The sequence below is a fragment of the Chaetodon auriga genome, chromosome 16, assembly GCF_051107435.1.
Source record: "Chaetodon auriga isolate fChaAug3 chromosome 16, fChaAug3.hap1, whole genome shotgun sequence".
In the NCBI taxonomy this organism is placed as follows: Eukaryota; Metazoa; Chordata; class Actinopteri; order Chaetodontiformes; family Chaetodontidae; genus Chaetodon; species Chaetodon auriga.
This window is the reverse complement of record NC_135089.1, coordinates 22,254,885-22,268,893: the sequence shown is the minus strand read 5'-3', so window position 1 is coordinate 22,268,893 and position 14,009 is coordinate 22,254,885. Positions and strand designations below refer to the sequence as shown.

Sequence of the window (14,009 nt, the reverse complement as noted above, 5' to 3'; positions counted from 1 at the left end):
TATATGATTATTCTGAATTTGATACAGCAACATGTTTCAAACAAGCTTGGACAGGGGCAACTAAAGACTGGGAAAGCTGTGGAATGCTCCAAAAACACCTGTTTGGATCATTCCACAGGTAAACAGGTTCAGTGGTAACAGGTGATATCATCTTGACTGGGTATGAAAGAGGCATCCTGGAAAGGCTCAGTGGTTCACAAGCGAGGATGGAGAGAGGTTCACCACTTTGTGAACACATGATTGGATAAAGGAGATTACTACATGGGCTCAGGAACATTTTGGAAAACTTTTGTCTGTAAACAGTTTGCAAATGATTACATTCTGAGTTTTTTGCCGTTTTACACAGCATCCAACGTTTTTGGGAATCAGCATTGTACATACTGGAGTTCCATCACATCCATCCATATACATACGTTCCAGCTATAGAGTGAACATTCCACTGACAACACAGCTGATGCATAAAAATAACCAGTGAGTGCATGTTTTGGTAGGTATTTTTATTTTAAAACCTTGTTTCGGTTAGCAAGGCCTCCATCGTGTAAGCAAAGCAAATCCTACAAGTAATATACAGCTTAAGTGCTGAGCTTTCACCAAAACATATTTTCTTCTTGTTCAAATCTCCAGATCATCACACTAACAAAGGATTCTTTCCCATATCTTCTGATGGGGACAACGGAGATCAGTTCAGAACATTAAAGTCTTTATACTGTGTGTTGTTTCTGTCTTCAGCAGAGAAACGAGGGGTGGGGTGGTTGGGGGGTTGGTGTTGATTGGGTGATCCTTTCCCAGTCTGTGGCTGTTGTTGGCAGAGCCAGCATGCAGACTTTGAAGAGGACCTCCTCCTCACATGTTGGTGCTCATCCTGGTCTGGCTGTTGGCCGGTGTCAGTTCACCTTGGCTGCCTTCTCTGGGTGGAGACTGAGGAGTGGACACAACATGAGTGAGGCACTGCCACCTGTGTTTGTCAGGACCTTCAGACACATGTGTGTGTGTGCACAATGTTCACCCCTGATTTTACAGTTGTAACATTTAGTCTTAACATGAAAGTTCATGTGCAGGCGGTTTTCTAACTGCTGTTAAGATGAATAAATTCAGTGTAATATGATGAAAAGTGAAAGAGATTTTGTGTACCTTGACGTGGATCTGGTTGCGCAGCACAGCAGCTCGGAGGATCATTGCTTTGGCTCGTCTCTGGAACTCTTTGCCCATATGGAGTGACTTCTCAAACGTGGTGCTCCTCTGGTCCACATCCCTCGCATACAGAATCTATCAACATGTCAGAGTAATAGTTTGTGATGACGGGAAAAGAGAAACGACTTATTTCAACATTTCCTTGTGTGTGTGTGTGTGTGTGTGTGTGTGTGTGTGTGTGGGGTGGGGGTGGGGGGGTCACCTTGCTATGAGAGTCGATTCGTGCATTGATAAGTCCCTCCAGTATGAGTTGAGTAAGCTCATCTTCCAGAGCTGCTACTGTGGTGTTGAAGGCCTGAGCCATCTTAGTCATGTCTGCTGACACGTAGGGGCTGAAATACTGAAAACACACACACATGCACATGATTCTTTTTAAACACTATGTTCATAAACATAATTGTCTTATACATACATATGTAGAAATGCGTACGACAATCACCTGGGTGCCTCAACAAGCAAAGCACACTGAGGCACAAATCAACAAAAAAATACAATGAACAAAAATCCCAACTTCTCAGATGTAAAGCCATCTTTTGTACCAACAGAAAACCTAAAAGCATGTTAATACTAGAATTACCACCTGGCAGTTGTCTGCCTCCGCCAACCAGTCGAGTTCCAGTTTACATCCATGTCGCCCTGAGTAGTGTTGTTTTTGGCGGCCTGTTTTAATTTTAGTCTTAGTCCAGTCTTTGTGTCAAGCTGTCATTTTAGGTTTTATTAGTTTTAGTCACGTTCACTCTCTTTCTGGTCCAGTCAAGTTTCAGTCGACTAAAAGTCTGAGCATTTCTTATTTTAGTCAGAATTATATGTGACTATTTTCGTCTAGTTTTAGTCAATGAAAATTGTATTTTAGTCTCTTTTTAGTAATGCATTTCTATTTAACTCAGTCAATACAGTATAAGTACCTAGTAGTATAGGTAGAGTAGGAGTAGTATAGTTGCAGTGCGACTGCGCAGTGCGACCTGAAGCAGCCTCTGAAGTGAGACGCAGGAAACAGAAATACTGCAAAATAATAAAAACAACGCGACTAAATGAGACGAAATAACTTTATAACATTTCGTCTCGTCTCGTTTTAGTCAACGAAAATGAAGAGACATTTTAACAGAGTTTTTATTTTGTAAACCACATTTAGTCGTGTTTTTATTCGTCAACAATATTGCATTATATATTTAATTATAGTTATCGTCACATGACCAGCACTTACGTTGCATCTCATCTAGTTTTCGTCGTTTGATCAAGGTTCGTTGACGATGATATTTAGTCAGAATTTTTGTTGATGAAAGCAACACTAGTCCTGAGTGTGATAATATATGTAGTGAAGACTTTGAAAGAATTTAGTAAAAGGTATTAGGTGAATTTTTTGGTGATCACTATATTGACATGTATGATTCCTGTGAATCATTTCCAGAGAGAAACATGCTGTCTTCACTGAGAGACTATTTTTCCAGAGGAGTCCAGAGGACTGACAGAGAGCTTCATCACATGGAGCAACAACAATCGCCTGAAGCTCAGTATCAGCAGAACCAATGAGCTTGTGGTGGACTACAAATGTGGACGTTGCTGCAAAGTAGCTACAAATTCTAAAACATGAATACTTCACATCTTCAACCTGGCAGCACAGAAGGTCTATACCAGGGCTTCTCAAAGCCCGGACCTCAGTCTGCATCTGTACCAAATGGCAAATCAATGTGGACCCAGCCTATATCGTCAAATGGTGGGTCATATCCAGCCTGCCAAATCCTCCCGCCCAGCCTGCAGATTATTAATGAATTCTCAAAGTGCCTGTATCTGACTCATGAGTGGAAGACAGTAGTCCATCCTGAGACTCATGGCAATAAGTCAAAAGTCAACATGTCATTTATAGTTCACCCTCTCTACAGAAAGGGATGCTCACGGAGACTCACTTAGCTTGTCTATTAGATGCAAGAGGGCTCACAGGGGTTTATTTCAGTTGGCCAACTGGAATACTGAGTCTCAAACAGAGTTGTTTTTTTTCTTCCTGGGATCCAGAAAGTGAGCTTTGTAGAGATAAGGACTCATTCATTGGTAGCTGAACTGTGGGTTTTGTATTGAGTATTGGACTGACTGCCTCCTTAGTGGAGGTCTGACGGCATTTACTGGGTAAGTATCTAGTTATCATTCTGGAGTCTGTTCACACTGATATAGGCTAATAAAAATAACATTCATTTAGTTCCAATGTTTCAGCTCAGGCTATTATGCACAAATTCAAAATGTGTACACAGACAGGAGGATGGGAGCACACTGGGTGTGTGTCTGTCTCACCTGAATGAGGGCTCTGTTCCTGATCTGGCTGTACAGTGTCTTCACATGTGGGGCCAGGTACATGTCCAATAGGAGGTTATCCTGGACGAAACACCACAGTCACTCAACCCAATACATACACTCAAAATTGTCATAATATCTCAAACAGCTGAGTTTTAAATGATAGTTATTCTATCTTAACTATACTGTGTGTAGCCTTTGTTCGAACCTTCATTTCATCCAGCAGCTTCAGACAAGATGCATATTTGGACTCGTAGAATTTGAAGATGATGTCACGGATCTGAGGTTCCAACTCCAGAAATAACTTAAAGGAGCTGAAGACAGAAAAATGATTACACATTATAGACGAGACTTTTTTTTCATTAACTGTACCAAGATGTTTTTCAGTGCCGATTTCCTAACCTACGAGCACCTACCTGCTGGAGATGACGTTACGTTGGAGCTCCTGTCTGTCAAATGTGGCCAAAGCGCACAAACCTCCATACACAGCTACATTACTGGGTGACAGGAGCTGCAGGGACCACACACCCACAAATGCACATTACTAATCAGGTTTCTGACAGTACATAGTACCAAGATTACTTTCCTGGCTTGCAAAACAGGGTTTCAGGTTTTGCTGAAGTGGGAAAACATATAAAATAGTGTTTTTCAAATGAGCATAAAAACACTATGTTAGATGTCACAGCATGGTACCAGTGGCTGATATCACTCACCTCTGGACAGTCACAGTGGTCAAACGATGCCTGCAAGAAGCACTTGGCAGCTGGTTTATATTTTCGTGAGGCCAACTCTGCCAGGCCTGAAACAAACAAGGCATAATATCAACAACTACATCTTCCAAACATGATACAGAATTTCTCTCTATAGACCAAGTAATTATGTGTTATATTGTTTCACCATGGTGGTTGTTACTGGCTGCTCTCAGATCAGTGTTTTTTTCATGTAACAGTGTGAGGAATCAGTTCATATTTATCCATACTTACAGAAGGCATGGTTACCAGACACCTGCTTCCAAGCTCATCTTCCAAACCCAACTTCAGGCTGTACTGGGTGACATTAACATCAAGAGTATAATAGTGTCTTACCTGCAGCACACTTTAATTTGGTGAGGACTGCTTGGTTTTGGCTATCTCGCTCTCCTCTTTGCTGAACAAAAAGAAACAGAAGTGGCATCAGCTGAAGGCATTTGGGGTCTGCATAACAAGCTTTGAAAAACAAAGTCAGTGGCTGCATGAATAGTTTTCCACCTCACTGTGAAACACTGAACAGCCTGATTGTTAATGTTAATGGTATCCATCCCTCAAAAAGATTCTTTTGTCTCTTGTTTCTGCGATTTAGTCTATTAAAACTCGACACTTAGCCCAGCCCAGACACCGGACCATGAGCTGAGATTGAGAACTCTGACCTCTGCTGTGTGATGGTGGTGCTTACCTCTGCGATCTCTGGCGTGGATTCTGCTTTGTTGACGTAGCTCAAAACATGGGACCAGTTCTGAAGGTAAACGCTGACCTGTGGGCACAGAGGAGGCGATGTACTCCTTCACATACTTTGTTTGCTGAAAATAACCATTCTAATGTGTAACTAAGTGAACTGGACTGGACTGGACTGGACTGGACTGCTTAGTGGAATCATGGCTAAAGGTTAGTGCCATATGACATGAAGGCAGCAAAAGACCATTGTGTTTCCATCATGCTGTACCTTGATGACATTCAGACACATGTTAATGACATGCTTAGCACTGGTGCAGTAGTCTCTGGCTCGGGAGTAACACTTGAGGGCATTACTGAGGTCACCACAGTCCAGGTAATGGTCCCCCAGGTCATCATGGCCTCTCCTGCGGAGGGAGAGTGAGAGGGAGATGGTTAATACACCATCTGTCATTGAGAGTGTCTCTGATGGCTTGTGTGTAAGTCCCACTTACTGTTTTTGGGAGCTGCAACTTCTATTCTTTTATCTTTGTCTAAATAATCCTACTGTACTACTTTGAAGCTGCTGCATACACACGGTGAATGTGTGGTGTTAAAATGGTTGTTGTAAATCTAACCTAATTTCAACATAACTGTTTAATTCTTGGCTGTATTGCATTACCATTTACTAATCTAATTACATTTTCATCCTCTTGTTAAACAAAAAAAAAAAAAAATCATGAAAAGTGGACATTTTGGGTTTTTTGGGTTTTACGTAAGAAGAATGATGCTGATAAACTCCATGATAAACCATGCCCTGTGCCATCACACCTGATGCTCTCTTTAATCGAGTTTCCTTTGTAGTTCTTGAGATCAGTGTCCAGTTTCTCCAGTTTGAGCAGAGCCTTTTTCCTGGTAGACTCGGCCCAGGCTGAGTCCAGAGGAGGAGGAACAACCCCGCCTTCAGGTACTGTGTCCGGCACACCCTGCACTTCCCTACAGGTAAAAAAAAAAAAAAGAATGAAAAGAATACACACAAATCGATTTACATTTGATGTTGACAGATTGAAAAGTACTTGCCATCAGACTGTGGTTCAATACACTGTGGTTACTTCAGCTTACAGTTCAACTGTTTTCATGGTTTAACCATTTCCGTAGTGGTGAACACTTACGATTAAAGCCTTGACCATTATTGTTCATGTCAGTCAGTACTGATATATCACTACATAAATGAAGCTCTTACAACATAAGTTACACGTCTTGGTGCTATTTTAGATTTAGATCTAAGCTTCAAGTTCAACATAAAAAAAAGTGACAAATACTTCATTTTTCACCTTAGAAACACAGTTAAAGTACAACCATTTATAAATCAAAAAGATGCTGAAAAAATGATTTAATGCCTTTATTTCAAGATGACTCAATTACTGTAAAGCACTATTTTCTGGTCTCCTGAAAAAAAAAAAAAACACTCGGAGCTCAGCAACTCAGCTATTAACCGGAAGCAAGAGGATAGAGCACATTAGTCCAGTTTTAGCTGCTCTGCACTGGCTTCCTGTAACATTCAGAAATGATTTTAAGTCCTCCTCCTTGTACACAAAGCCCCTAACTCCCTTGTTCAGAGGTTTCCAGCAACAACCAAAAGAAAATCAGGGATGCAGCCTTTGTCCATTATGCAGCAAAGCTCTGGAACACACTACCTACAGATGTCAGGGAAGCAGCTCGCTGAATATTTAATGTTTAAATTAAAAACTTATCTCTTCTCTTCAGCTTTTAATTAGCCATGACTTCCAGATACAGGTGTGAAACTTTTGTCCTTTGCCCTTATGCACTCCTGCTCTTCTTTTAAAATGTTGTATTTTACTTGATTTGATGTATTCTATGTACTCTACATTTAACTTTATTATTTATTATTATTCAATTTTATTTTCCATCTTATATTAATCATTCTCTTTATTCTTATTATTACTATTATTACCTGTGGTTTTTATTCTCCATTTTATTTTACATTCATTTTCTATCCCTGTTTTTGTGTTCATTCTGTCGGTTTCATGTGAAGCATGTCTTTTCTTGGTTGTAAAGCACTTGCAGATACATTTCTTGTATGAAAGGTGCTAAACAAATTTGGTTGTTCATTATTATTATTATTATTATTATTATTATTATTATTATTATTACGCCATGTCATTAATAGCAATACCGTGTGGCCTCTGTGAGTTTGCGGTGGATCTCTTCATAAGTGTCGACATTGAAGGTCCTCTGGACGAAGGTGAGGGCCATCTTCAGGGCTTCCACTCGGAGCTGAGGGCAATGCTCAGCAATGAACTGAAGCCTCTCAATGCGCATTAATCCACTGTAGCTGGTCGCATACTGCTCCAGGTCCTACACACAGAGACGGAAAGGTGAGAGATCTCATAAAAACCATGTCAAAGCTGCTTCACTGAAATGTTCAGGTGAAATTAGAATTTGACAGGTCTGTTTGATTGGAGTACACAGCCCCAGTACTTTCCCCTGTATTTGATAAAATTATGGTTCTGTGTTCTAAGTGAAGTTTTGATTGTTTTCATGTACTACACTCATATTCAATCTGTTTCATGTATTGCACAGAAACAAACATTCAATAACCTCAAGCATTAAAATCAAGTTAAAGAATAATCACAACCATAATTCATTACATCTCAATTGTGGGACAAGGCCAGAGATTTAAAACTGGCTGTATGATGGGCAGGAAAGCATTCTATGAAGTGCTCAGTTGGGAGCTTTTGGGAGTTACAACAAAGTAAACTGTCCTCCAATGATATAGAAACAAGGCTGATAAAAGGTAACTTACTACAGTAAATGTTAGCTTGAAGGTACAATGTATAGGAATAGGCCACATTTCAAAGGCCGCTCCACACAAATAGACGGCAGCATATCCCCAGAGTAACCGTGAACTGTTGGTCACTGCACTAACAGCTATGTTATGTCTGTAGCTACTGTCACTAGTTAGCTAGCAGCCACAATAGCAGACTGGAGTCTGCCCCAACTAAGACCTTGGAGCACCAGGGTTTGCTGGTGTTAACAATGCAGCCAACAGCACTCAGAAGCCCCCAATGAGCACGACCAGATCTGCACCGACCAATAACAGAGACTAGTTTGACAACAGGGAAAAGGTTACTTCTGGTGACTGCGGCCAGGATTCTGACTATGGGGATGATGAAGACAAGACTGGGACAGGGGAGCTGTAACTCAAGAGAGTTGCTAGAGGAAGGTCAGTCATCACCAGCAAGGAAAAGCAGCTTCTAGATGCAGACTATTATCGCATCTATCTCTGAGAGCCAAACCACAGTTTGTGATTGTTGTAACAGTGGTTAGACAAGACAGTGTCTCTGAATTTTATTTTGTTTCTGTCAAGTTTGAATGAAATATCTTAGGCATTGTACCTTTAACATTTCTCTTTATCAGAGGGAGATATCACAAGCAGCCAAAAAAAGATAAATAAATAAAAAATTTCCCGCCTCACTCTCTGCATGTTTACTTGGAAGAGATGTCAGGCTAAAACCAGCTCCACTAAAACTGAACTAGACACCGATGACTCCTGAAACCTTTAAAAGCATTTACATCACTGTTACAAAGCCATCATGCAGACAAGTATTGTCATAGGAGAGATTGTGCGCCACCATTGAGGATTAGTGTTAGGGTTAAGCATGTATCTGTGAATACCAGTGTTGGGTTCTCCACTATGTAGTTGGAGTCTGGAGCATTTTGCTGGTCCTCCTGTGGGTCTGCATCAATCTGCATGGGCTCCACTGACCCCTGAGACAAACAATTCAGGCATTGAGGGTTAGGAGAAATCAACACGTGATCAACATTACAGCAGAATTACATAAAAATAAGACTAGAACTGTGAGAAAAATGTGTCATATTTTGTACGCATTGACAGAATGACTGGTGCCAGTTTTCTAATGAGCAAATCCATCCTGGCTACTATGATGGTGTAAGATCGAGGACTTTGTTTTGTGCCATTTACAGTTTTTCTTACTATCCTGGTACATAATCAGCAGCTCAATAGCATTTACTCCCTATATTTTTTGTTGTCTGAAGTCTCCTTCACAGTCAACCAGTAAACAATAACCACAACAAAATGTGTGCTGCAGCAGAGCAACATAAACATAATTAGGCTGAACTTGGTAACGCTGGCGTGTTAACCTCAAACCACCACACTCATTTCAGGACCAGGAGCTGGAACATTAACAGTTTGTTCTCCACAAAAGAGTTTTGATCATTAGATGGTTCATTCATAATTTTCACTTGGGTTTAAGGTTGGCCAAAAATTTGGAGGCAAAACCTCCTTTTTGATGTGTTTGTTACATTTCCTCCAGTACAGCAGGTGGCAGATTGTAGACCATTAGCTGTAACATCTATTGACAAGGAATCATTAACTCAAACAGCACCCACAAATAAATGGATATAATGCAGGGATTATGCACAGTGTTTCACTTTCAACCAGGTAACTGATTCTGACCACCTAACTGGAGTCACTTAATGTAGGAACTAGTTAACTCATCTCCTTGTTGTCTTGATATTTTAAAGCTAGTGGTTGCCTTGTGGTGATTTCAGGATTCACTGGGTGTACCCTTGTCTAAAAGTAGTGTTTGGACAGTGGTAAGGGTGGTTGGACAGCCCAGATCGGGGCACTGGAAAATTTCCCTTATTTCCAAATCCCAATTTTGACAGGTATGCATATAAATAACTCTGTTAATATGAATATTTTTCAATGCACGCAAAAGTTATCATTGCATATAAATGTAAAACAAATCCACATTCGCAAAAATAACTTTCACAAATATATTTCTGATGCACACAAAAATATTTCTTGTTTTAAATAAATGTAGTTGAAATCCACAAATATATTCATTTAAAAGTACAGGGAATTTTTTTATCCAAAACTTGTAAATCAGGTAATCAGCAACTGGTAAATCACTGACTGCTCAGCTTTCCCACATGTGTTTTACTAAGTTGAAAGTACTCTGTTTTGCTAATACCACTTCTGTAGCAAGCAGCGTCTTTCTGCCTGGTTCACTTGCCACAGATTCACACAGTGACTGCCAGTGGTACTGGCAGAAGAGCAGTGGACTGCATTGTTGCAACTAGCCATGGTGCAACAATAATCACCTGAAGATCTGTATCAGCAAAACCAATGACCTTGTGGTGGACTACAATGCTTTAAATATGGATGTTGCAGCAATGAAGCTCCTAAATGTAGAATGTGGATGCTTCACAAACATACTGCAACACGAGCTCAGCTTGTTTTGTTGTTACAGGAAAGCCCCCTCTGCTGCGTGCCTTGTCGGTATGTGGGTCTGTTGCTGCCGTATGATGCTTGAACATTAGCTAAGGTGTTCCAGCAGACCTCTGCCAGCATGATGTCAGTAAAAAGTTAACTTTAATCCAGCAGGGTTACATGTGAAAAAACAAAGGCACAGAGAAACAGACTTAATATGTTATGGCTTGGCAGTTCCAGGTGAACTCACTGAAGCCAACACTGTATACTAGATGTGTGATCATACCAAAGGTTCAGAGGAGTGATGTGTTTCCATTAATATGCAGATATGTAAATGGCACTGTAATTGAAAATAGACTTACACAAAGAAAAAAAACTAAAGATTGTCATTGAAAAACACACCAAAATAAAATTAAATAATTTGGAATGTTTCTGTTTTACTTGTCAGTGGAACATTTTTCAATGCCAGTACTTGTTCCAGTGCCAATCCAACTTCATTCAATCCAAGTGTTGCAATGACAAGGTTTAGTTTTTTAATGCCAAATTCACCTTCACTGACAGTGAAAACTGGCGTTCAGTGGAGTACACCACTCATGTCTCTTTCATGCCAAGTAGAATTGATATGCTTCACAGCACTAGCCCTCTGGCTGCATTCCTTGCACTAGCCTTGCACACTTGCAAATTTGCATATTTGTATTTGTTATGAATTTCTATTTCCCTGCATTGGTTATGTGAATCACAATTGATGTTGTCCTTTTGCATTCTGTCATTAAATGAACCCTTGCTGCATGACAGATTTTCATAAGTGGGACAACAAAGATAACCTTGAACCTTGAAATGATTCTTTAAGTTAATCTGGCGTTCCACAGACACAACGAACGTTACGCTAACATTAGCTTTCGTAGTATTTTAACACGCCAACAAGCGGATGCTATTGTTTACAGACGTTGTACCTTTAGAGGAAGATAAACTTGTACTACTACTATATAAAAGTTGCATAGTATGCTCGTATGCGTTAGCACTGTGTGCGTTTCCATATGTAAAGCCATATATATATATATACGGTTATACATATGGCACGGATAGCTGCTATTTAGAGCTAATGTGACAAACTGCTAGTAACAGGAAGTTGGCTTCGCTGTGCTAGCTTTCGTTAGCTACATGCTACAATGATAAACACAAATACTTCTTCAGTGCCTCTTATGTTCTGCTTTAATGAAGAATCAAAATTAATAGCTACGTACTACAGTAAACGCTAACTTCCAGCGTCATTTGTTGTTTTACAATGCACCATTACGATAATGCTGCTACCGTCACTGTTAATGTTGTTAGCCAATGGAGACCTCAGTCACTTGTAAGTCTTCAGTTCCGAACTCCATTAAACAATTTCAAATTGCTCGGCTTACTGTTAAACATGTATACACTTAAGATGTTGTGATATTTTGAGGGTAATTAATCAATTCGGCACATGCACCAAGCAGTAATTATTTCAATAAATGTGAAATTCTTTAACTATTCCTTTGCTGAACGTTACTTCACTAAGATGCTCTACAAACGTTGGGGAAGGGCCGTGCCTTCAGCAAACCAAGCAATTTTAAAACTGAATTTTGCTTTAAAACAACATATTGTTCCGTAAATTATTCATAAGACAAACACAACGTAAGGACCAAGTTGTGCCTGCGTTGTCTTATATTGAGATGTTTAACCATGAACTCAACGGTAGCTAAGTTTCTGCCGCTAACCTAGCTAGCTGACTGCTAGCTGACAGCTAGCTAAGGTTACACAGCTGGTACCGAGGATACAACATGTTCAGTTTCCAGCAATCTTTGCTGTTTGGAAATAACAACACTGGAATGGTTACGACTTACCTGAAAGTTAAAGACTTGCACAGGCAAAGGCATCTTATTTATATTTGACTTCGGTTTCGTTATCGTCAGGGGGAAAATAAATCATAAATATGTTTACGTGCGGCGTCCAGCGGACAAGCCTGAGTGGTTTGGATCTAGCTAGCTGTTAGCTCAGGTCTCAGGAAAGGAAGCTCGCTACGACAGAAGCAGGCGTGAAGGATGCATACCTCCACCTACTGTGCTGGAGTGTGCAGCATCATCACCACGAGGAGCTAAAACAATCTGGGATTTTATTTTGATCAGGACATAAAGTGTTGCATTGTATCCTAGGCTGTATCCAAACCTTAGTCTAGAAAACATTATATCTTCCTTCTCACCTCTCTCGTCTCTAACCCTGACAGACTTTTGTGTTCTGTCTACAAACACAGCATATAATTCAACAACAATGCAAAAACACCAGTATGGAGAATTATTTTCCCATATGACACCCTATCTTTGATAAACGTGATGAATTCACCCTCTTGACTGTTGGCTGTGTCATATCTGACTGAACTGCCAAAACAATCTTTAGTCATGTTTACTGAATACATTATCATCATCATCATTTCATATGGGCTTCATTATTATTATTATTATTATTATTATTATTATGTTGTTGTTGTTGTTGTTGTTGTTGTTGTTGCTGCTGCTGCTATTATTATTTAATTTTAGATTGTAAGCTTGAATCACCAAGATAGTGTTTTGAAGCTGCCACAGTTGTTCCAATTTCTTTATTCTTGTCAGTCAGTTATAGCCATGTGTAAGCCACTTCACACATGAACACAGCAAACTTGTCCACCAGCAGATGCTCGGTATCATATTCCATCATTTTCTCAATTTAGATTAATTATGAGTGTTTTTTATATATATAATTCCTAACTTTTCACCCATTATTTATTTATTTATTTATTCATTCATTCAGTTACTTTTCCTGGTGCCACTGATCATGTGGTTGTGAATGCTTACTGTAGATAATTGGAAATCCACCCAGGATTCATCAAACATGCAGCCACTAAAACAGAGAATTGAACTGAAAATGAAGTGTGTAAACAATACATATGTGTGATTAGAATCATACTCACTTCAAATGAGCTGCACCTCAGTCACTAGGAAGAGTGTAAGTCCCCTCCTCCATATTTTCAAAAATAACTAAACAGCATCTTTAAGTCATATTTGCTTACCTCAGGTGGTTGAAGTTCTCAAGAGAACACACTTCTGAGACTGAAGCTTTCAGCCACAAGAGGTCAGTGAAACAGTGCTTTTCATTCACACCCTTCTTTCCGCTTTTTGCTTCTCACTCAATTTTTATATTCAAAGTGTATTTATCACCATAATAAAATTCTTCTACACTCAATCTGTAGTTGGTGCTTGTCCACACCTTATCCTAAGATTTCACATCTTGTCTTCTGATGTCAATAAAATGATAAGTAATTAAATGTTCTCAAAGATCTGGTTGGTTTGCCCTCATATTGAGGGTAGGAAACGAGATGAGTAACATTAAATTGGAATTTTTGAAAGGCGGCACCGCACGAGTGGCAGCCAGTTACAGCAGCTCAAGTATGTTATCTCTGGATCAAGGATGTCAGTGAAATTCTAAAATGTAAAAACAAGTATTTGGCTATAAAGATCTGTGTAAAACACTGAGACCATTAATCTCTCTGTCTCTCAGTTCTATCCTGTGAATGCTGATCAGGCACTTCACTAGCCTTCGTTGCACGTCACAACTCATAATCCCCATTATAAATGCTATTAATAGCCAATAAGCTATCAATGGCTCATTTTACTCACACAGGACTACCAACTAACACAACATCAATAGTGGATGAAGCTTTCAGATTTTTCATTTAAGGAAAGCTATTGGTATCCTGCCAGATTAACATATAGACTACAGTATAATAGTTATAATAGTCGATTGTTTTTTCTGGTTCATTTGTATACCACTGTGGAAGAAATATTTCACTATTTTAACTAACTTTTTTTAAG

The 14,009-nt window shown here is 39.6% G+C and overlaps 1 protein-coding gene across 1 annotated transcript; it reads right to left on the bottom strand.

Moving 5' to 3' along the window:
• Positions 1-476: 476 nt before the first annotated feature.
• gps1 (G protein pathway suppressor 1) lies at positions 477-12,167 on the bottom strand. The gene is made up of 14 exons (XM_076753262.1): positions 12,009-12,167; positions 8,580-8,672; positions 7,078-7,259; positions 5,712-5,876; positions 5,173-5,308; positions 4,906-4,983; positions 4,560-4,620; positions 4,188-4,273; positions 3,891-3,985; positions 3,683-3,788; positions 3,475-3,555; positions 1,394-1,531; positions 1,132-1,266; positions 477-918 (listed from the first exon to the last, which is right to left on the bottom strand). Exons 1-14 carry the CDS (start codon positions 12,039-12,041, stop codon positions 844-846), a joined length of 1,464 nt encoding a protein of 487 aa, XP_076609377.1. The 5' UTR covers positions 12,042-12,167; the 3' UTR covers positions 477-843.
• Positions 12,168-14,009: the final 1,842 nt, after the last annotated feature.